Source organism: Artibeus jamaicensis, unplaced genomic scaffold (genome assembly GCF_021234435.1).
Source record: "Artibeus jamaicensis isolate MK-2021 breed Jamaican fruit bat unplaced genomic scaffold, CSHL_Jam_final scaffold_1964, whole genome shotgun sequence".
Taxonomy (NCBI): domain Eukaryota; kingdom Metazoa; phylum Chordata; class Mammalia; order Chiroptera; family Phyllostomidae; genus Artibeus; species Artibeus jamaicensis.
In genome coordinates this window covers 8605207-8629684 of record NW_026522030.1, presented here as the reverse complement: position 1 = coordinate 8629684, position 24478 = coordinate 8605207, and the positions used below count along the sequence as shown (strand labels likewise).

General features: G+C 43.3%; 1 protein-coding gene and 1 non-coding gene across 2 annotated transcripts in view; one reads left to right on the top strand and one right to left on the bottom strand.

The window, feature by feature from the left end:
* The window catches only part of UGCG (UDP-glucose ceramide glucosyltransferase), a 38102-nt gene extending 30782 nt beyond the window's left edge, over positions 1 to 7320 (top strand). Inside the window, exons 5-9 of the mRNA XM_037152658.2 lie at positions 769 to 881; positions 2208 to 2386; positions 3456 to 3542; positions 4000 to 4189; positions 4668 to 7320. Of these exons, the coding sequence (XP_037008553.1) occupies positions 769 to 881; positions 2208 to 2386; positions 3456 to 3542; positions 4000 to 4189; positions 4668 to 4838 (740 nt within the window). The 3' untranslated portion in view covers positions 4839 to 7320. The remainder of the gene's footprint in view (positions 1 to 768; positions 882 to 2207; positions 2387 to 3455; positions 3543 to 3999; positions 4190 to 4667) is intronic.
* LOC119054802 (small nucleolar RNA SNORA61) lies at positions 2883 to 3000 on the bottom strand. The gene has a single exon (XR_005083579.2). It is a non-coding gene; the product is annotated as a small nucleolar RNA SNORA61 (small nucleolar RNA).
* Positions 7321 to 24478: the final 17158 nt, after the last annotated feature.

Genomic DNA, 24478 nt, shown 5'->3' with positions numbered 1-24478 from the left:
CTTGAAGGTCCCAACACATTTTTCTCTAACAGATTTATTTCTTAAAGGCTTGAAGAACATAAAAATGAAATAATGTAAACTCTGAGATGTTTGCTTTTTGAAGGCAGGACAATGATTTACATTTTTTATTGACTCAAAACATGGATTTGAAAATTGACAGAAGTGTGGCACTCCTAATTAATCAGGATCCTTACCTCTCCATCAGAGACCGCGTTCATCCCATTTGCTGTCTAAAGTTATATATGGTTGTGTATTTGTTATGTTTTCAGTGCACAAATCTGTGTCAGATATAATCCTAGTCGAGTCCTGTTAGCAGTTTTATGACATAGGATCTCTCATACTCTCCAAGAAAGTGCCTGTGTCCTGTGGTAGAGAGTGGAGGAGATGGCCAAAGAGCTGAGGTCCTTTGACCTCTGCCCCTGCCGCTTTGACTGGACACATTGTCTGCTACTCCGGTTTGGAGAGTCCGAAAGGGGCGCAGTGAGGTTTTCAGGGTATATCCTGCCCCTGCTCCACATTAGGTACCTGCTGGCCTCCACGTGTATGGAGTGACTTAGCTTATCATAAGTTAGGCCTTTTTGAAGTTGTGCATTCTGCTCAGAGGGGTGTGATCAAGATTCACTTAATTAGATCCCAATGTGAAAAAGGATTTCATTTTTTAAAATAATTTAATAACAACTCGTCAAATCTATTGTACACGAGTGAGCATTTCACAAAAAAGAATTATTTTCTCTGTCTCCCTGGCCACTTTTTGTTGTCTTCATGTAGTGCTCCCGGACACCCTCACTGACATGGTTAACCAAATGACAGAGAAAGTAGGCCTGGTCCACGGGCTGCCTTACGTAGCAGACAGACAGGGCTTTGCCGCGACATTGGAGCAGGTGAGTGCGGTGGTTGTAAACAATATTCTTGCTAGCAGATTCCCAGTTGCCCAGGAGCTTGACCATTCTGAGAGTTGGGATGGCATTTTGGACAGCTAATCAGACTGTTTAGTAAAGGGAATTCTGGGTAGTTACTTTAAAATAAAATACTTTTAATTCTGGTGTGCCACCTTGGGTTTTTGTTTTAGAAATATCCAGATTGATCTATGTGTCAGTGATAAGCATACTTCCGCATTGCACCCACCCCCATAGTTTAGGTTTAATCTTCCGTACTCAGAATGAATGGACATAGGCCAGAGGAATTACTCCGTGAAGAGGTTTTTGGGGCCTCCAGCAAGTCCCTAGTTCCCACCTCATTTCTCAGACCTCACTTAATAACTGTGTAAGATGTGTGTTTCTGGTCTTAGAAGTGTGGCTCAATTCAGTACTAGAAAGGCTTTATGACAGTCCAGACATGGGCTAGGCAGCAAGAATCACATTATTAATTTCCCTGGTAATTCTCATACTCCATGCTGTGTGTATAACTCTTGCCGTGGAGAAAGATCACTGCTTTCTATCTCAAGCTAATTGGAAAAGGCAGCATATTTAAGATGCAAATAGTAAGTAGGGTTATATGTCTAATAATTAGGGCAGTGACCATCTTATTCTACCATTAATTTAGCAGCTTGCATGTCTCATGACTTCAAAGCATATCTAGCAGAAGGGCAGTAAAATGGGAGACACAGTTCCAACCGAGATAAAGCCCGGTGATCAGGGACAGGAAATAGCCAGCTACAAAAGGATACAAGAAAAGGAGTTAAGAAATATGATTGTCCTTTAGGTTGACAAAACTGTAGGTGGTGTTCGTATATGTTTGCATGCACATATGTGTATATATACACACACATACAGACACATGAATATTATGAAAGCAGGATGTGAAATGTTTGTTAATATTCTATGTGACAATGAGTGATATTTTACCTGTCTTATTTTATATCTAAGTTAAGTTTTATTTGGGTAAGTCTTTGAATCTTGCAGTTTTAGGGAAGATAATATTTATTTTTAAATAGAATATTCTTTTCCCTGGAACTAATAATAGGATAATAACAAGAGTGGTCAACCAAATGGATCACTGACTGCCTGGTACATACTTGTAAACACTATTGAGTTCCAATTTTTATTCAGGCGGTTTATGTAAGATGTATAAAATTTTCACTCAATCATTCTTAAATTCATTAGCAATAAGAGTTTATAAACACCTAAACTCTTACTGTATAGACCAGACCTAAAATTCTAACTGTATAACACATATGTTTTGGGGTTTTGTTTTTTGTTTTTTGGCAGGTATATTTTGGAACTTCTCATCCGAGATCCTATATCTCTGCCAATGTAACCGGTTTCAAATGTGTAACAGGGATGTCTTGTTTAATGAGAAAGGATGTGTTAGATCAAGCAGGAGGGCTTATAGCTTTTGCTCAATACATTGCTGAAGATTACTTTATGGCCAAAGCAATAGCTGACCGGTAAGAAAACTAAATTACATTAGGCTACCATATATTTAGTACCTACCTTTGATTGGTTTATTCTGTTTGTTCAACCCGTGATTTAAGGGCTTTCTCATTTTATTTTTGGCCAGTGAATACAGAATAGGTTAATATTTTTAGAAAGTAATTTCTATTAATTGTCCATAGATCATGTTGTACTAATGAAGCAAATAAATGTGCCGCTTCATCCACACTCATCAGGTCGGTGTGGTTTGAAGTGATTAGAAGGAAGTGTCCCTGTGATTGTGAATCTTTATTATGGGTGTAAATAAGCCAGCAGGTGAACATTTAAAGAATATCATTTCAAATTTTGAAATTTTCAGATTATTTTGGATATTGCTAGGAAGCCACCAAATGGTTCACACTGTTGACTTAACATTTTTCTACCACAAAATCATAGTGTTCACTTGCCTTGTGTGGTAATTTACTAAAGATGTGATCTTGAAAATTGAAGGGTTTTTTTTTTGTTTTTTCACCTTGTTTGAAACGAGCCCACACACTACAGAGCTGCGAGGCCAGCTTCATTGTTACTTTCCTTCCTTTTACGACCCCCAAGACCGGTGTTCAGACCTGATGGGAAAGGGAACCGGGGTGGGGGGGGGGGGTTGAAGGGTGTTTTGAAAACGCTCTCCTGAATGGCGTTCATGCAGTTTATGGTTTCATAGTGTTTCTGCAGTGTTTCTTTCAGTTACTACATTTCTTGTTGAATATTCATACCTATTGCCCTGCCCCCTCATTTTGGTTAGTAGTGACAGAGACTAAATGACTAAATACAGAACCCCTGCCCTTGAGAATACCTGTATTTTAAGTTCTTTAAATGGTAAACTGAAGGGTTGTGGTTTCTTCCCACCTCTCTTAAATGGCACTGTGAGCGGCCTCCGCAGTTGCCGAAGCCTCCGTAAGTATGATGGGCCCTAGGTAGGTTGGTTGCTCACCCTGAGGACGAGGCCCACCCTGATTGCTCTTCACAGCGATGAGTGACTGTGTAGCTGGTCACGCTTGCGTGGGTGCATCGCCGCAGCTCATTCTATCATGTCTTCCTTTTCAGAGGTTGGAGGTTTGCGATGTCCACGCAAGTCGCCATGCAGAACTCTGGCTCATACTCAATTTCTCAGTTTCAGTCCAGAATGATCAGGTGAGTCAGCAGCTTTCTGCTTTTCCTACTTTGTTAAAAAAAAGAAGGGAAGGGGAGTGAGTACTTTTTAGGTAGTATAACTTGGCTTAAAAAAAAGAATCTGAAAGTCAGATGTTGTTCAGTTCCCAAAAAGAAAGTTTAGCTTCTTTATTAACAGTGAAAGCATTCAAAAAAGCGATGTTGAGACTTAGATTTTTTTTAAACTCTCATCTCTGTTTTCTCACTTTCTGCACTTTGAATTTTATAATCTTTATTCATCAGCGTATAGACTGTGCAAGTGAAATTTCTAGACTTTTTTTCCTTGACGTTCTGAATAAACATAAAAGAGAGAGGCCTTAAATACTCTTTAAAGAGATGAGCCTTTCTATAACAGGGTAAAGAGCTGACCATTTGGGGGGAAAATTGGTTAGTTCTTATAACCAGGCTGTTGTTTAAAGAAAATACTTTTTTTTTTAAGGTGGACCAAATTACGAATCAACATGCTTCCTGCTACAATAATTTGTGAGCCGATTTCGGAATGCTTTGTTGCCAGTTTAATTATTGGATGGGCAGCTCACCATGTGTTCAGATGGGATATTATGGTATTTTTCATGTGTCATTGCCTGGCATGGTTTATATTTGACTACATTCAACTCAGGGGTGTCCAGGTATGTGACTAGGCATGAAAAGGTTAGCAGTCATTTGCTGGAACTAAAACTTTTAATTTCAAAAAGGTCAAAAGAAAATCTGTCTGAGCCATTCTTTAGCTTCCCATTGAAGGTTAATATCAGGTTTAAACATTCCTTTGGTTAGCAGAATGTGGACACCAAACCTAACTTGATTTTCAACTTTCAGTTGGTTATTCAGTCACTTTTATTAAGACTCCAAAAAAACGGTGGTAACAAATCCAAACGTATTCAAACTCAGCATATATTAGGCTAGCAATTTTTTATGCTTTTTATCTACTCATAATTAACATTTTCTTTACCAGTATAATATAGCATGATAGTTAAATTATCTACAGAAACAGACTTGATTTTATGAGTGTACTTAAAAGAATGGATAAAAAATATTAATTTTTCAACTGTGTCTTCAGCCTAATACATATCAATTCTTTTCTTCTTTTTTTTTTTTTTTTATTCCTAGGGTGGCACACTGTGTTTTTCAAAACTTGATTATGCAGTGGCTTGGTTCATCCGTGAATCCATGACTATATATATTTTTCTGTCAGCATTATGGGACCCTACGATAAGCTGGAGAACTGGGCGCTACAGGCTGCGGTGCGGGGGCACAGCCGAGGAGATCCTGGACGTATGACGGCAGCTTGGTGACTGTGCACGCAGGGCGCAGGACATGTGTGACGAGTCACGTTTATAGAAATGCTCTTAAAGACCTGCCTTCAGTAGTTTTTATCACGTGTATGTGTTGGCCTCTGCTCTTTAATTTATTTTGCATGGCGCTTGCATCTGTGAAAAGAGAAAAAAAAACACCGAAACACCCATCTGTAGTCTTGGCCAAATGGTATACTTTATTTTGTGGAAGTAGAGACTCAAAAGAATTGGTTCTAGGAACCTGGGTTTGGTTTTTGTTGTTGTTTTTTTAAATAAATATATGTATATATGTGTATACACATATATACATATATCTGTATATATATATATACACGCTCTGCAACAAACACTGACAGTATCCTTCAGTAGAGAAAGTTTCTTATGTGTGAGTACACTCTTTTAGGACATTTATGGGATGGTGGCAGCTCCGTCTGAGGGTGTGGGAGAGACTGGACGGCAGTCGCTGTTCCCGTCTAAAGGGAGCGGTGGTACGCAGTGGACAATCCCTGGTGAGGTACTAACAGGAAACTTTTTCATGCTTTATGCCTACCTCTCGTAGTTGTTGCAGAGCAGATATAAATTGTAACAAGGTAGCTAAGCCTTGCAAAAACAAACAAAAACTTTAAAAATAATAATAATAATAATAACAAAAGAGCCGGAGTCTAGTGTTTCTGTGAATCTGTGAGGGAGATTGTTTTGGTCTCACTGCAATGAACCCAAAGGGGTTGAGTTTGGTTTTTAATCACAGCCATGTATCGAAGGCATCTTCTTGACCAACTCTTGTCGGTTCTGTCTTGAACCATTGTTAATCACTGTGCTGGTAAACCTTTCCTTCCCTGCTCCTTGCCTGACCCACCCTGTCTTTCCTTAACTTTTTTTTTTTGAGGGGGGCGGGGGGGTTGGGGTGGTTTTGTTTTAGTGTGAGTGAATGTTTTGATAGTTGTGAGGAAAAATGCATTTCAGACACATTTCACACATGAGCTATTTTCTTACACAGTATGTCTTATTGTTAAAAAGAATGTAATTTCATGATACAGGTATTTAATATCTTTTTTAAGTAAGTAACTATTCTAGCCACCAATAAATAAATTGCAGTAGGGTATTAAGAGGGAACAGGAAGAGTTTTACTCTTAAAAAAAAAATCAGTATCAAACTAAGTCTACTGTGTGTGGGGGGGGTTTTGTTTGTTCTTCTGGTTGGTGTTTTTGTTTTTGTTTTTTATGATTACGTTTAGTCTAGTCTTATTTAAATTGGATTTTTGTATTCCAGTTTGTATGACAAAATAGACTAGATCAGCGCTGTTGTAAATGCATGCTGTGTTTTTGCTCTTCCTGCCCCATCTCGGGCCGCTGGACTTGCTTGTCAGGATGTGCTCAACTTGTGGTGAACTGGACTTGTTTTTTGTTTTTAAAAAAGTAGGTAAATATGTAAGGGACCGTGCATAAGCCTTTCTTTTTCTTTTTCTGTTTTTTTTTCCTCTTTTTGTAGTGGCACCTTTGCTTTTCCTTTAGGATTGGCTGGCATGTTGTCCACATGAACGCCTGCTGCGGGCTGACCTTGGCAATGTGGCAGCTTGAGTCCTGAGTTCTGACTGTTTCCGTGTCCACCCATGATGTGTAGCATATTAGCAATAACTACATATTTATAGAAAATGAACACTTTTTCACTGCACTGAGCCAACGAGCCAACTCATTTAACTGTTGAATGACTATTTACATGGGTTAAATTGTAATATACCTATAAAGGTGTATATACTGTGTATACACATCCTACAATAAGCTTTTCTCTGGGCCAAACTGCTTCACTCTCTCTTTTTTTTTTTTCCTTTGCCTTATGATGAATTTGTTTGAAGGGCATCTTCTCCATGAACAAAGGCTTCGATGCGTAGTCCTTCCTACGTGAAATGGGTAGTATTGTTCCCTCAGGAGAGTTGCACAGTGAGAACCAGTCTAGTTGTGACCCACTTTGTGTTTCTGTTTTTAAATCACTATCCCACCAGTTGTGTTTTGCTGACCATGTTTGTCATGTGTTGGTTTGTTTCATGAAGTTTGGTTGATGCCATCCTTTGCACTGCTGAAGTGAATCTTGCTTATTTCTTAGCTTTTTGCTGAGTGCAGTATGGGCAAGGGGACAACAGAACTGAAATGGCTGGACAGACTTCTTGTGTTTTGTAACTATATTAAAAACAATGACTGTTCTGTATGTGTGTTTTATGTGGTAGTGGAGTATTTCCTTAAAGTGAAGCTTCACTTAAGCAGACAGAGTGATTTTTTTTGTTTGTTTAGCAAGTTTAGAGTGCTGATAAAATGGTAAGAATAATATAAATGTTGAAGAAAGCATCACAACAGAACTGTAGAAGTCCAAAATTTAGTCAACTGTCTTTTAAAAAGTATCCGAATATATCATGTTTTATTATTTAAAATCATTGTCCTTAAGTTTTTTGTTCAAAAAATAAAAATTTGAATACAATCAAAACATTAGCAATAATGTATTTTTGTCTCCTGTCTTTTATTTTACATTTTAAAAAATCATCTTATGTGTTCCACTGTTTGCATCAGAATTATTAGAACAATTCTGTGAAGTGTCGATTTTTGAAATCTTCCCTTTTACCTGTGCCACAGGAAGACGGACAGCGAAGTTGGGCTTTCCGACATTGTTTGCATGTTAGAATTACCCAGACAGCTCTTTTTTAAAGATGGGTGCCGGAGGCCTGCCCGGGGAGGTGCTGGTTTAATTACTCTGGGGTGGGGCCTGAGCTCCGCCCATTGTTTGCTGTGCAGACAGACCTGAGCAGCACTAGCTCATAAGACATTTGGAAAAGACCCATTGGTCCCTTCAGCTGCCCCTCACCAGGGTCACATCCTCGACTCAGCTCCAATAGCTGGGAAAGGCAGACCCAAGGAGAAGAGCGGAACAGCGTTCCTGCGGAAGACCTAGATGCCAGGTAGACTGAGCTGCACCCCACTTGCTGACCAGCGCCAGACTCTTCCAGAGCTAGAGGCACTCCCAGGTCTGCCTTACCAGCAGCCTGTGAAATAAGTGTACTCTTGCCCTGGCTGGTGTGGCTCAGTGGATTGAGTGCTGGCCTGCAAACCAAAAGGTCGCCGATTCGATTCCCAGTCAGGGCCCATGCCTGGGGTTCAGGGCAGGTCCCCAACTGGGGCCACAAGAGAGGCAACTGATTAATGTATCTCACACATTGATGTTGCTGTCCCTCTCTTTTTCCCTCCCTTCCCCTTTCTCTAAAAATAAATAAATATTCTTTCTTTCTTATAAAAAGAATACTCTGAACTGGAGAGCCAGCCTCACGGAAGGGGTGTGGGGAGACTCTGACAGGTCTGGCCATGGTTCCACTCATCCACCTTGACCCAGTCATTGAGCTCATTCTTCTAGCTTGTAAAGTATACTTCTAACCCTGATGGTTAAATGATTAACAGAAACTTGAGTGTAGGAGCCCTCGCCCTTAAAAGTAAAGAAGCGGAGAGGGCCACTGTGAGAGTTATGATCTCAAGGGTGAGGCACACAGCTGCCCACAGAGCTGGGAGTGGCCCCTTTCTGTGAGTCCGTCCTGCTGTCCAGCCTCACACCACAAGACCACATGGGCAGTTCTGCCTCCTGCAGCTTTGCCACTTGTTCTGTAAACCCTGACACATTTTAAAATCTGTATTTTTAATAACCACCTATACTGCACCTCTTAAACATGGTTCTACAAAACCAGATTCAAACCTGCAGAACAAGCTAGTTTAAGGTGAAATGCTTAGCATGCACTGTTTGATAGAGAAGGTTAGTATGAGCCATGAGACACAGATGAAAATAGTTCACACATTTCCTTCTGAAGTTGACTAGGGTATATTGTTTGAATTATTGTTTATCCTTTTCACCTGATATAGTTCGACTATGTCAATTTCATTTTGTTGGAAAGAAGAAATGGCGAAGTGTAATTTCTACAGAGCTGCAAGGATATTCTTTTCATTGAGTCCTTTGCCTAAAAAAAAAAAATACCCACAAGACAGTTTAAAATTATGAATGCCACATGTTCCAAAAACAAAAATACACATCTTTAACAGTATCTTCAGCAGCTAGTTGTCTGAAAACCAAAATGTGCTAAACCCTTTGTGCGGTCCCTCCCCAGCCCCGGGAGAGACTGGTGGAGGCCGCAGGTGCGTGTGTGGCGTGGTTTCTGGGGATTATGCTGTTTAAACTATTAGTCATCAAGACCTCCAAGCTCAGAGTGTGGACTTGAAATTATCGAAACAATAGAAGGATATTGCTTCTTCCCGTGAGGACTGCAAGTATCTGTTCTGCCCTCCCCTGCTGCCTCCAAACCTCCCATTGTCATCTGGGGTCTACCTCGTTTTCTGACCCTTGTCATCTGCCCTAGAGCTTCTTCCCTCTCCCCTCATAACTGACCAACACCAGGCCAGCCGAGGGAGCACAGGCAGGAGGCTGGAGAAGTCCAGCAGGCTAGGTCCATGCAGCCCTGGAGCACGGACAGGGGCAGGTTCAGATGTGAGGACTTGGGAGTCATTGCCACACAGGTGATTAGGTAAATGTGATCGCCGAAGTCAGCGTAAACTAATGAGGGCCAGGAACAGGTTCTGGGGGATGTGCTTAGAGATCACAGTGAGACAAAAACACCCAGAAAAAGAGCCTGCCACACCTGGGGTCAGCCAGCCTTCTGGTAGCTGTGGGACTCAAGGCCCCCTGCTTAATCCTCTGAGCCTGCCAGTTACCACGTGGAATGGGGAGGTGATGTATGTAGATCATAGAGACGGTTATGTACTTCCTTTCCCCTTTCAAAGGAGAAGGAAGTAGCAAAAAGTTCCACAGGTGCTTTGGCCAGAGATTTTAAGAAGGAAATGGTCAAGCGTGGTGTCACGGGCAATAAAGAATGAGAAAGCCGGGTGGATTCGGGAGCAGACCTACTCCTTGCGGTGACCCTGGTGTTGCTGGACCTCAGTCCATGGTGCGTTGTCTCACAGTAAGAGGTGAAGCAGCCCCTTTATGAATGATCTGTCTTGTTTTTCATTATAATGTATTTCCAGGGGAAGAGAAAGCAGTGGGGCGTGCAGGTAGAGGCCAGACGCTGCTGCTGCCCCTGACAGTGGCTGTCTGCTCGTGTGGCAAGAAAACGCTTTGAGAATGGCTGCTCCTAGGAAGCCAGGTCAGTAGAGAGGAAGGGGCAGAAACCAGACTCTTTGGGTTTGAAGGAGCATTCGAAGAAGACGTGAAGGCTACGGATACACATACTTAGAAACTGGAACAGGATGCATTTTCCACCCAGCGTCCCAGTCCTTCTAGGCTGAAAGGAACGTCTCAGAAATTTAAGCCAGGAAGAAAGATTTGAGAGTTCGTTCTCCCATCTTCTCAGGCTAGGTCTCCTCTGTCAATAAACCTTCCTTACTTCCAAACTGACCTGTTGATGATGACTTGTTGCAGAACTGTGCACCTGAAACCTGTGGAATGTTAACCAGTGTCACCCCAATAAATTCAGTTTTTTAAAACCCACTGACTATTGAATTTTGGCCTTTTTTATTTATTTATTTTTTTTTGATGCCTTGGGCTCACGAACCTTGTACCTGTAATAGGATGGCTTCCTCTTGTGTCTCTTGATGTCCCAGGAAGGGGTTGTATTACAGCCACCTCAGGAGTTGAAACTGGCGACCAGCACCAAAGTATTGCCACACTGGTGCCACTCCAAAGGTGTGTGTCACTTCCACGTGTAGGGACTGAGACGGCAGTGAACCCAATGGTCAAGCACACTCGTGTGGAATGGACTAATCCTCAGCAATAGACTAGGGTTTGGGAACAAAGGCCTCTTACTGGGGGCTGAGGAGACAGGGTGCCATGTGTCCCCGGTGGCGGTGGTCGGGAGTGGAGTCCTCACCAGCGTGGACGAAAGGAGTGCTGTGGGTTGAAATGCTGCAGACTCAGTCCCTTGTGTTTCCTAAGCAACTTCATAGATTTTATTTATTTATTTTTAGAGAGGGGGGAAGGGAAGAAGGGAGAGAAACATTGATCAGTTGCCCCTCTCAGGCATGTGCCCTGGCTGGGAATTGAACTACCAACCTTCAGGTTTGGAGGCTGGCGCTCGGGCAATAGATTTTTCTTTAATAAATGTTCTTCACTGTCTGCCTAAAGGACCACATCCAGCAGCTTAAATGTTTGTTACTAAGTTTCGCTAGTTAAAAAGAAAGCTGGAGTCAGGGAGAGACAATAAAGGGTTGTTATCCGCCCCAGTTTTCCCGTCCTGTGACATATTTATCCAATCTCCCTACACTATGGTCAGCATTCCTTACGGAGCCTGGGGCTCCCCAGTGCTGCCTGAAGTCTGCACCTTTTTTATTCTGTACGTACTTTGCTTACTTTGCTTCCTGCTGTCTCTGTATTGACCTGGAGCTTAACCTCTGATTGTCTTCTCTTTCTGGACCCATGTTCCTTAGCATTGTTCAAAGCCCAGTGAAAGGTACTCTCTTTCTCATTGCATTCAGCCTCTGTCCCTCCACACCACTCTGACCCCTGTGCCTCTCTGTCCCCAGACCTCTGTTCTCCAGAATGAACCACAGCTTCCTTCCTTGCTTGCTTTCCTTGGCCTGATCGTTCCTGCCCCTCCCTCTGTGGTCCTTCCCTCTGCCTGGTGGGATCCTCTGTCCTCAAACCCTCAGCTCACATTCAGTCCAGGATTTCTCCAGAGCGCCACATATGTAAAAGATCATCTGCTTCGTTTGGCCTGGCCTTCTGCTCTGGGTCCAAGGGACCCAGCTTTTATTTCCAGTTATCTCCAGCTTTTTACAGTCTGCCTTTATAGTCATTCTTGAGTCCTTTTCTCTTTTCACCCCCTTCCCTTGCCCTCCAGTGCTTTCCCATAATAGTTACTCAATAGATTTTTCTTTTTTTTTTTTTAATTGCCGGTGAAGGAGAAACTCATTAATTCTGGTTCAAAGACTGTGTAACACTTTTCACCTGCCTGTGCTCTTAGAAATGCATTTGCTGTTTTGTTTTCTCCCTCTGCTTAACAAAGGGATTTCCTTGCATGTGAGTAACATACTAAATTTTTATTTTACTCTTCCAGAGTCTTCTAGCTCTGGTTTTTGTTTTACTTCAGGAAGCCTGCGGTTATTGGAAGGAGTTGTTGGTAAATCACCTCACTCACACCCTACCAGCCTGTTGGTTCTTGTTGTGTTTTATTTTTGTAACACATTGCTTTTCAAATCATAAGATTAGTACATAAATGAATAGAAGCACTCCTACGTGTACCCCCAAGAGAGTGGAAAACGGGGAACACATGGCAACCCAGAAGCTTGTACATGAACATTTATTGCATCATTATGTGTGATAGTCAAGAAGTAGAAACAGCCCAGGTGTCCACCAGTGGAAGAAGGAATAAACAAAATTTGGTGAATCCACACAGTGGAAGTTCCTCGGCCCCCCTCCAAAAGGAGCAAAGCACTGACACATGCCACAACGCAACTGTGAAAACACGTGAAGCCAGAGAAGCCACAAACAAAAGGGCACGAAGTGTAGGGTGGCGTTTGTACAGAATGTCTGGAATGGGCGCAAGCACGCGGCCCCGAGGGAGACTAGTGGTTGCCAGTGGCTGAAGATCAGGAGGAAGCAGGGGGACTCCTAACAGACACACGGGGGGGGGGGTTTGTTTTATTTGTTTATTTTTGAGTGATGAAAGTGTTTGGCGATGAGATAGTAGTAATGGTTGCTCAACTTCATGGACATCCTGAAAACCACTGAGTTGTACACTTTAAAAGGTGAATTTTAGGGCATGGGAATTGTATCTCAATTTTAAATAAAGGAAAAATAAAAATCACTGTCAATGTCTCATTTTCCTCCAGGGTCCTGACACATGTTACTGAGACACTTTCCAGGGACAGTGTGTCACTGCTCGCTACTTGGCATCTTTGCTAGGATGCAGAATTGCTATCTTCCAGATCTTCCTAAATTTGACAGATGACAATATTGTGCTTCACTATTTAAATATGTAGATTTTTTTGGTGATGACTGGTAAAATTGAGTATTTTTTCTATAACTATTTTTTATAATTATGATTTTTAGCCAATGGAATGTCTTCTACTTCTTCATCTTATTTAAACGAGGGTCAGTGCTTTCTTATTGCTTATTGTACATCTCTTTACTTTTGAACCACGTAAAACAATTTACATTATAAACAGAACACTGCTAATATCTTTGCATTCAGGATAGTATTTCCCCAAAGCAAGATGGGGGAGGCATGGGACTAACTGATCGGTATTTGTTTGTACAAATGGCCCACGTGGTGTCTACATCAAAAATCTGTTTTCCCAAGTGTTATTTCCCTTCCTCTTAGCACAAAACCATTTTCAGCTTTGAAGTAACACATTTTCAGAGTCTGTATATATTTACCTTCTGAAATAAAACTGGGTCTTTGAGTACTGTTTTTCAATATGTTTCTGGACTTTATTTGCTAGTATTTTATTTAAAGTTGTTAGGCTTTAGAGTGAGGTTATGCTAACTGGGCTCTTTTTGTTTCTTTTTAATCTATGCTCTAGAAAAAAACTTAGGTAGCTAGGAATGATCTGATTCTTGAAAGTTTGAAAGAATTTATCCATAAATCTTCACCAGCCTGGTACTTCAATAACATTTCCATTCCTTTCATTGGTAATATAATCATCGCATATTTTTGACATCTTTTTTCATTCAGTTTTAGGCATTGACACCAACCATAGAGAAGCACATGGCATTTTCATAACTCTACAAACTTCCTGGCTACATACACTGTTGGGCAGGAGGTTTGAAACCCCTATGCCAAGGGCACTTGGTTGGGCCTCTGATCTGTGATCAGAGTTGTGTCAGCTAGGACAAGGGTCTCAAGGTCTGAGCTACTGATACTACATGCTGTTGTTGCCAAATGTTAAAATGTAGCACAGTATTTTGCAGACCAGCTCTAAGTAAAATGAGCCTAACAGGAACACAATCTGATAAATGAAGCCAGCTGCCAAGAAGAAATCAACAGGTAATTGACCAAATAGTGTATGTAAGCAATGGCTGAGCCTCCCTTCCAGGAGACAGAGCTTTGGATGTGAATCCCCTGTCTCCTTTGTTTGCTGCAACTATTGTAAATAAAACTACCTTGTAGCAACCACATCTCCTTTCTGAATAGAGCACCCCAAACTGCAAACCCCTTGACACCCTCGAGACCACTCAGATGCCAGCTCCTCTGTGACTTGTCTTCCCATGAGCTATGTACCCCCGTCCACAGCCTCATTTCTGCCCTAGCACTGAACACTAATTGTTTTAATTTCCTCTTGCATTGTTCAATATTAGATTGGGAATGTCAAGGGCAGGGAGGTCAGTAACATGTGACTTTGCGTCCCAAGCATGTAGCTTAGGACCTGGCACAAAGTCCATTCTCTTGAATGAAACAAAGAATGAATAAAGATAGGCATGCCGTTATCACTAATCTTATACCCATAGCTAATCATGTAATGGTTAGGAGTGCAGGCCACAGAGCCAGATCATTTTGGCGCTCTTGCCATTTATCAATATTTGCTCAACATTTGCTTCCTGTACCTCCCTGTGCCTCAGTGGACGCCTGTGTACCTACTTGTGATGGTCGATGTGAGAATTAAAGCAATGAATTCACATGAAAAACCACATTCTCAATAAAAGCTTTGTGGTCTACTACTAAGGATCTCAAGGACTAGGCTGTGGCCCATCAGTGAAAATGAAAGCTTGGTTACTCCCTAGACAAGGTCACCTTTCTTACTTCAGGGACTGAAGAAAAGAATTGTTCATCTGGTGGAGAGGGTTGCATGATCTTTCTAGGGCAACTGATCCTCATCCCTTGGTGCTTCAGAGTAAATATTGTAGTTTTCAAGGAGAAAAATCAGTCTGATTATACATGGTGCTATTATCCCCTGTATAATGCTATCTCAAATGTTACAGCCCATGCACTGAGTTGCGAGGCCTAGCAGGGAGTTGCAATTGTTCAGGCCTGCACTTCTGCAAGAACAGTCCACAGAATCTGAAGGCTGAGCAAACCTGGGGTCACAGCAGAGCATTGCACACACACATGGGATGAGATGCATCCATGGTATGCACAACATTCAAAGAATCTACCTGCCAGGAATGTGTCCCACTATTATTCTTTTTAATGAACAGCTGGTTCTACAGGATTCAAAGATAGTTCCTGAGCTGTTGTTCTCTGACTTGGCACAGACAGTAGTGAGGGTGGCGGGGCTGAGATCTTTAGAACCGACCACCTGAAAGGAAGTTTTCTCTTAGTGGCTTTGTAGCTTTTATTTTAAATGCCAACAGCAGTGACACACTACTATGGTCAAACCAAGAATTCTAAACCTTTATAAGCTTTCCTAAGATTCTGATGCAAACACTTTCTCGTGCTTCTTGAGGAACCCTACCATGAAAGTTATTCCCTGCAGGGGACACCCTTCTCACAAGTCAAGGATGGGGGAGCAAACGGTTGTGATGATGTGATTTATGATTAAAAAAACATATGTCATGTCCTCTTTTGGCACAGAGCTCCAAAAACCCTTAGCATTTCCCCAGTGCTGAGAGCTGCATAGATGTCTTTTGTTACGTTAATGAGCTGACCTTTGGGCTGCGTCTAAGATGGAGGCTAATTGCCAGGAGAACGTAGGCTGTGATTAGAGAGGGGAAGCCCCTAACTTCTGGGGGCAGGAGAAGGGCGTCAGGATGTTGAATTCATGAGCCATGGCCACGTAGTAGAGCCTGCACAAAAACCTAAACCGATGGGTTCAAAGAGCGTCCAGGTCGTTCAGCATGTGGAGGTTTGGGAAGAATGGCGCATCTGAAGAGGGCGAGGAAGCTCTGAGTTCCTTACACTTTGCCCTGTGCATTTCTTCCATCTGGCTGTTCCTGAGTTCCATCCTTTTGTAGTAAGCCAATCGTCTAATGAGTAAAATGTTTCTCTGAGTTCTGTGAGCTAATGTAGAATGAATGAGGGCCTCCAATCTATCACTGGGCAGTGAAAAGCACAGGAGACAATCTGGATTTGTGGTTGGCTTCTGCAGGTGGGGGAGGGGAGTGGTCTTCCAGAACTGAGCCCTGAACTTGCAGGTCCTGACACTACCTCCAGGTAGATGGTGTCAGAAATGAGTTGAATTCTTGGACACCCAGGCGGTGTCCTGAGCATTGCTTGGTGGCATTTGGGAAGCCTCTTTCACATGCTGGAATTTTGACCAGGAACCAAATAGTAGTCCAAGAGAAGTGTCCTCGCCGGAGGTTGCGACAACACACAGGAATCTGCAGAGCAGGCCGCACGGAACAACAGATGTTGGTTGGCAAACAGGCGCTCCAGCAACAGAGGAAATGGAGGCAGAGAAAAAGTTGTTGAAAAGTTAACAGAGAGTTTCTTTTTCAATTTCTTTTTCTTAGAAACTGCCATGTGGAACTTTGTCGCCAGGGAGGGGAACTGGAACTGAAAATTTTTACTTTGTTTTCATGAGAGAGGCCCAGTGAGGAAATGGGTGGGGAAGGACATCGCTGTGTCTAATGAGACTGAACCCAAACTGCCCAGGCAATGTCGGGAGCATCTCAGTCTCTCTCCCCACTAATTGGGGCCCGCAGACCTGCACCGCCCAGCCGCAGGGAATTCTGAGAACAGGACAACCTGTAGAGTCACTTCAGATCTCAGTCCCTCCCAGCTTGGACAACTCAACCACTGAAGGAAGAGCCCAGACAGAGGGTGAGGGCCCAAACCCGGCTGCCTTACTTTTTGCTGAGATGGTCTTTGTGGGTAGCACTACTCCACCGAGGTGAGAAGCACCAGAAAGAAGGTTTCACTTTCTCGCGTCTGAGAACAGAGACCTTGCCCCCAAAAGCCTCAACAGAAAAGTCCCTGCTTCCTGTCCCAGTTACAGCTGGTCCATACGACAGTGGCAGTCAGTCCTCTGCTGCTTGAGGGACACCAACAGCTGATGCCCAATTACCAGGCAGAAGAGATTACAAACGAAGGATCAGAGGGAACGTGTCCTTTTCAGGAAAGAGACCAACCTGAATGGCCAGAAGACGTGGACAAGTTGAGGCAGAATTAATGGGAGGCACAAAAGAAAAATTCAATTAAAATATAAGGAGGAAAACATAATGAGAACTTTTAAGAAGACAGAATTAGAGCATAAAAATGAAATTATGGAACTAAAAACCATGACTTTCTTAATTTAGAAATTCAGTGTAGAAATTACAGAGAATGATTACTTCTGAAAACCAAATTAGTGTTTGTGGGGGGGAGTCCCAATAACTCAGAGCAAAACAAAAGAAAACATACTAAGTATGAAGAAAAATGCACAGATACAAGACATAGTGGACCAGCTAGGTGAAGACTTAAAAGTTCCAGAAGGAGAAAGGAGAATGAAGGGAACTCAGGGAGAGAGAAAGACTATGATTTTGGTCTAAAGGACTCCCTTGTCCCAAGTGTGTGTAATAAAAAGGCACCCGCTCATACATATCGTGTCCTGGTGAAATTGCGAGCTTCCAGGATAAATTTAATGCTCAGAATGAACAACGTATCAACAAAGGGAAGAAAACCAGGCCATCAAAAGACTGTCAGCAATACGAGAGCCTCTGGAGAGATTAAGGAATGATATTTATAGTTGACTGAGGGGAAAACGGATTATGATCTCAAAATCTCACATCCAGTCAAAACATTTATTATATGAAAGCAAAAAGAAGGCATTGTCAGACATGTAGGGCCTCAGAAAGTATACCACCCACACAGTCTTGAAGAAATAAAGAGAAAGTACTCAAGAAAACAACCCCAAACAACAATTTCTGCCTAGGAGAAGATGAAGAATCTGAGAAAACAGTGGCGAAGAATGAACCTTGCGTTTATTAGTCATGATCAAAATGGATGATGGAATAAAGAGAATTCTTGAATCAGATAAGACTTATTACGGGGGAAATTTTAATAGCCTTGACTGAATGGCCAAGTTATCTCAATGCCTACGAGCGGGGATATGACAGAAATGGGGGAATAAAGGTGGTTTCGAGCTTTGTTGAGGTTTATGAGTCCTAAGGAAGGGGCTGCAGTGCCAGCCCACCGAGCACGACAAACACCTGAAAATTGCTTCCTAGACATGAAAAGTCCTAGTCTGTTCTTCCACTGAGGATTTCCTGCTGGTAGTAGTAGCCCTTTCCCTAGCTTTTCACCTGTGTCCCTCTCTCTCTCTCTCTCTCTCTCTCAACTTACCCTAACTTTACCTTCTCAGCTTCTCATCCTTTTTGGATCCTTACCCATAGTCATCTCACTCTTTACACAGGGCAAATTAAGCACAGACTACAAACCTAGCAGCAGGCACACCCGTGCAGATCAAAACCCCATCAAGATGTCGAGCTGAACAAAAACAAATGAATATTTCAAGAAAAATTCTCCCTTAGTAAGATAAAGGACTAGCAGGACACTTGTGATAGACACTTTCACAGAAGCCGCCCTCCTTAGAAGTGTGAGGGTGGTTGGTGATGCGGTTTGTGAAAGATTTCACAGAGAAGAAAGTGTAGAGACTAAGGTTTTTATTCACTTTCCAAGAGAGGAGAGGGGCATGGTGTGGAGAGATACACCAGCATCGAGCGGTGGGGGGCTTTGAGCTTTTACTGGATTATAATTGGATTAAAAAGCAGGGGGATTGTTGGGTTGCTGTTGTTCAGCCCTGGGCTGTGGGGGTGTTGTAACACGAGGCTGCAGTCTGTTCCAATGTTATCTCCTGCCTGTGGCTGTAGGGAGCGGTTCATCATAGTCCGTTCTTGCTCTCCAGTAATTTCTAGTCCCGGGGACAAGCTCTGAAGAGTAAAATGGCAGTCGTGTTTAACAAGATCATAGGCCTGCTCAGCAATGGGGCCACAGTAGCAAATGGTGCTGACTTTATCCTTTCAAGAGGGTTGTGCACTGTTAAAGAACACTTCTCTCACTGGAAAGCTGTAAGGTTGAGAATAAGGGTAGGGACAGAGGTGGGGACACGAAGATGAAAACGGAGAGGTTGGCAGCGCCCCACCATACCGAGCCTTGAAATCCTGGTTAAAGAATTTCGGTTTATCCTGTAGGCAGTGGGAGCCGTCGAAGGTTTTGTGTGTTAGAAAGGTTTCTCTGACTGCTGTGTGGAGATAAAGGAGTGTGTGGAGATCATGACCTTGAAGGCAGAGGAACCAACAGGAAAGTTGTTCCTTTGGTTCTGATGAGGAATTCTGTGTATTTGTGGAACCACCCCACTCCTATGACCTAAACGTGGCTGGAAACATTTTTTTCCCTTCGTACATGTCAGATGGGCATGTGCCACTTATAACCTGCTTGCTCACTTTCCACTAGGAGAACCCTTCCTCGTTCCAGACTGACCCTAAGTCTGCCTTTGTGAGGATCTGACCTTGCAAAGTCCCAGGAAGTTGACACCCAAAAGAACTCCACGTCAGGATTACAGCTGACTTCATCTGACCTTTACCTGACCTTTCTAGAACGGCACTTGAGGTTGTTCCTGAGTGTGACTGGCTCTCTGTGCTACTGACGTCTCCCTGTTCCGGTCACCTGCTCACGCTTGGATCTGGTAACCAGCTTGGCTCCTGCTGCAGCCTAATATTCCACAGCATGTTAAATGAACACCTTAGTTCAATTTATAGCCTCATCGGGACTATTGCAAAAGTTATGGTGTTGACCAGTTAAGAAGTAGATCCCCAAGAATTAATTTGGGGGGATTCATGTGATTCAGAGTATCCCAAATACCACTGAGCCTTTGGCCAGCAGATGTAGCTACTCTTCCTCTTTTTCTGTCGGGGAGACCACAGTGATATTATAGGACTTCAGAATGAGTCGCCTGTAGTTATAGATGGACTGTTTTCAGCTAAAAACAACCAAGACCCTGCAGACTCAAAAGAAACTTCTGCCCCATCCCTCACTCAACTACAGAGAAGAATTTGAATGGGGGGGGGGGTTGCCCCTATAAGAGATTACGGTTGTGACCCATCTACCAGGCAGGGCAAACTCCTCATATAGTCCTGCAGCGACCTTCCTCCCCGCTGAAGCCCCAAGGTGATCCTTAGTGCAGAATGTCCTATAGGGACAGGAGGTTGGCCTATTATATTGATGATATCAAACTAATAGGACTCAGAGGCCAAGATGTAGTGGGTGCTTTGGATACCTTGGGTACGAGATATGTGCCTAAAGTGAGAGACGTACCCCAAGAAAATATAGGGGCTGCCACCTCATTAAAGTATCAGTCACTTCTAAAGTCCAGGGAAGTGGATATCACCTTCAAAGGAGGAGGTAGATGTAACTTCTACCATTAAGAATGAAGCACATTGCTCAGCAGATCACTGTATGTGTTAGAGGCACTGTCTACCACATCAAAGCATGCTGTTTTGACATTTTTGTTGCATGACCTACAGTGCTTCCAGGATTGATGGGGCTGAAAGCAAAAAAAAAAAAAAAAATAGAGAGAAAGATGGTGGGTGAGGCATCTTTCACGATTACATCTGATGACCCACTTATGAAAACGCTGATGCTCAGTTCCACAACTGTGAGCTCTGCTAGTTTAGAAGGAATGTTTCCACCAGAAACACAAACATGGTGACGCTGAAGTAAAAGCTGAAACACTCACTTGGCCATTCAGGGCTCCTTGGATCCCTTGCAGAGCAGGCAAAAGCGGGCGACGGTGTTGACTAGAATGACTTATCCAGACCACGGAGGGGACCTGCAGGGCTGCTGTTACCCAACGGAGGCAGGGAGGAGGCGCATCTGACACCCAGGGCACACCGTCTACCTCAGTAAAGGAAAAAGAACCTGTTTTTCCTCCTGGGCCTTCTCCTTGCACATCCACAAGTCTCACACCAGGTATGTGATGGTTTCCCCCAGCAAGCAATTCTCTGAGACACCTGATGGGTGTCCTCCAATTTAGTTCAATTCTGATGCTAGCTACCTCGAGAAAGTGTGAGGTCCCACAGGTTAAGGGTTCAGTCCCACAAGACTGACCCCATCCCACTTCAGATGGCAATGCAAACCCAGGTTTTCAGCTGGGGTTCTAATCAATCATGAATTTGATGTTTCTACAACCCTCTCCTTGGGTTCAAGTAACTTGCCAGAGAAGCTCATAGAATTCAGGGAAACACTTCACTTGTATTTACCAGTTTAGTGGAGGATATGGTAAAGAATACAGATGAATGGGCACAGACAGCAAGGTCTGGGAGGGTCCCTAGCACAGGAGTTTCTGTCCCCATGCAGTTGGGGTGAGTCCCATTCCTGGTACTTGGATGTGTTCACCAACCTGGAAGCTCTTCACACTGTTGGGGGTTTATGCAGGCTTCCTCATATCAGCACAATCAGCGACCAACTGCCTGTCCAGCCCAATTCCTTCTGTAGAGAAAGATGGGTGGGTGGAGGGAAATTCCAAGCTTCTAATCACGGCTTGATCTTCCTGATGACCGCCCTCCACACGGGAGCCATGCCGGAGTCACCTCATGGAACGAGATGGTCCTGCTGCTCTTGTCACTTAGGGATTCGCAAGGGTGTCAGGGGCGCTATGTCAGAAGTGAGGCAGTGGGAGCAGAGACATATACAAAAATAATTGATATATTTATGAATTTTATATAGAAATAAATAGATATTAGAAATATAGAAATGTATGTATAATACAAATGCTCGGTTATATATTTATATGCAGATATATAAATATTGTATATAAATATTTATATATAAGTAATTTCACAATGTCCCAGCACTTCTTTGTTCAGGGATGCGTTAAATGAAAAGCATGTGTAAGTCACCCAGCCAACGTGCTGGCTGGGACGAAGAAGCACAGAGTGGATGGTGGAGGACAGAAGACATACAAACCAGCTCTGACCACGTAATCGATTGTGGGGCAAAGGCAATGCAGTGCACTTTTATTTTTTCCTTGTTGTGTCATGATTAACTGTCATTTTCCTCTTTTCTATGCCCATACTCATTTTCATGGAGGTTTGTGGTGATGGTGGTTATCTTTAAAATATAATACGTAGGGTACAGGATATAAAGGCAGAATCCAGATGCAGTGGAAGAAAGACTGTGCATCCCCCACAGATCCTGGCCTCGACGCTGGAGGCCCTCGCCAATGAGACCTTGAGCTGTCTCCTTTTGGGACAGAGAACAAGCCTCTGGTCATTTGGAGGACAGCTGCATTATCCCAGGCAGGAAAGTTATTGCTGATCAGCTTAAGTATGCAAGAAGGGTCTTGTGTTAGGCCAGCCAGTCACCTTTTCTGGCTGCCCAGCAATCTTTGATCAATGTTTTAGAATTTATTGCTGATAAGTCTCACCACCCCCTCACCTGACTCCCAAGGTAAAAAACCAAGAAAACTCAATTTCCTAGCATTCCTGTCATCTGCAGCATGACCAAGTAATGCAGACTCTGTCACCGAGGTTTATCCGTGGAGACACTGATTTGGGAGTGAGTAATTTAAGGGAGCAGTACTGAATGTACATACATTTCCCCACCAACAGTGCAGCAGAAGTATCCAACTTTCAGGGCCCTCACGACTGAGTTCTTGGTGAAGAGTTGTCACAGATACCGGCCGCAGTACTGGCTGCAATAAAATTGAATTTCTGACCCAGAGGTGGCAGCAGGGAAAACCACCAGGGGAAACCAGATTTGATTAGTGCTCAGGGGAGACAACTAAGGTGTTTCCTCATTAAGTCTCTTCTGTGTCATGGCTGTGGGCGCTTAGGAAAGTCGGGCTGTGCTGATTCTCTGGTCTCGTCAATTAGTCTGCCAAGTTCCCAATGTCCAGAGACGGTTTCTGTTCCATGTACTTGGTGACTCTGGCTGCTCCATGTAGGCACCTAGTTCCATTTGAGAGGACTGAAGGGTATGTGAAAAGAAGGCAAGTGTAGAAAGTGTGCTTGTGAAACCAGTTTCTGAGCAGGAAACAGGTGTAATGGTCACAGTGCTTCCAGAAAATTAAACTGCCAACAGCAGGGACGCTTTCTGAAAAAGGAACTTGAGACCAGTTCCAGTCAAGGCCCAGTCAAGGCTGAGGGAGAGACCATTGGAGCAGTTCGGGTGGGTCTCTGAGGCCTGGACTCCATCAGGGGTCCAGGTCAGGGACAGCAGAGGTGGATAACAGTGGCATTCCCAGGGTGACTCTTGGGGAGTGACTCATGTGGCTTGGCAATCACGATTTCTATTATATTAAAAGTCACAGCTAACCATTTCTCTGGCACTTGACAGAATGAATTATTAAACTTGAATCTGTCTGGATGTCACATGACACTGTCTCCTCAGTGTGAATTCAAGTTTGACTTGGACATTTCCTAAACGTACTTGGCCGTGAGGCCCTCGGAAATCGTACTTCTGCAAAGCGAGTGACTTCCGTAAACAACGTTTCTGAGGAGTAGCTTCTTCCTCAATGTTTCTGGGAAGGCGGAGAAGTAACACGTGGCTGTCTAATCATGAGCCCGATCCATCAGCCTCTTTATTCCCTCCGAGAACCTCAGGAGGTTGGCATGATTGATCATATTCCCTTCACAGCTGATGAGATCGACCAGGGATTCTTGTAAGTGAACTCCCCACCGTTTTCAGAATTCCCATCCATCAGGCCGATTTGGCCCCTGGAGCCTGGCTAAGGCCTGGTCACCAAGGGACTCACAGAAGACAGCATGGATTTCTTCCACAGTTAGGTGCACATTTTCTTTTTTTTTTCTCACCTATGAGTAAGTAAAACTCATTTTATTTACAAGGGTATAGGAGAAACAAGCACTCTCAAAGGTTGTTGGTGGAAGTATAGATTGGTGCAATTTCCAGTATGAAAACAACAACTCACATGCCTTTTGACCTAAAAGTTCCACCCCTAGGATTTAATTCTACAGATAGACTCATACACATAGTGAACCTTTTTTTTAAATCTTTCTTTCAGGGAGTATCCAGTCAGCACGGCTCCCATGAGGAAGATTCAGGCTTTGGAATACTCAGCAGACCATGATAGGAGATGACTAGCATTGCAGCCAACAGCCTGTCTGCACTAAAAAGTGGCTGTAGGGCACTGGCTGGTGTAGCTCAGTGGATTGGGCGTGGGCCTGCAAACCCAAGGGTCGCCAGTTTGATTCCCAGTCGGGGCACATGCCTGGGTTGTGGGCCAGGTCCCCAGTTGAGCGGTATATGACAGGCAATCACACATTGATCTTTCTCTCCCTCTCTCCTTCCCTTCCTCTCTCTGTAAAAATAAATAAAATATTTTTTAAAATAAAATTTAATTAAAAATAAAATGGATGTAGGCCCCTAACCAGTGTGGCTCAGTGAATTGGGCACTGTCCTGCAAACCCAAAGTGTCGCTGGTTCAATTCCCAATCAAGGCACATGCCTGGGTTGCAAGAGGCAACCGATCAGTGTTTCTTTCCCTCTCTTTCTTCCTTCTCCCCTCTCTCTAAAAAAAATAAATAAATAAAATATTTTTTTAAAGAAGAAAATAGAGAGGTGACATATCCATCCATCAAAGGCTGCTCTGATTTCTTCAGTAGAAGGACAGAGATAACACCTCACTATGTCCCTCACAGATAAAGGACTCAAACCATTCACCAAGTCGGCTGCCTTTCTGATGGATGATGGAGGATGACAGGATTGTGACCATGTAATAGGAGATGTTGAGCAAA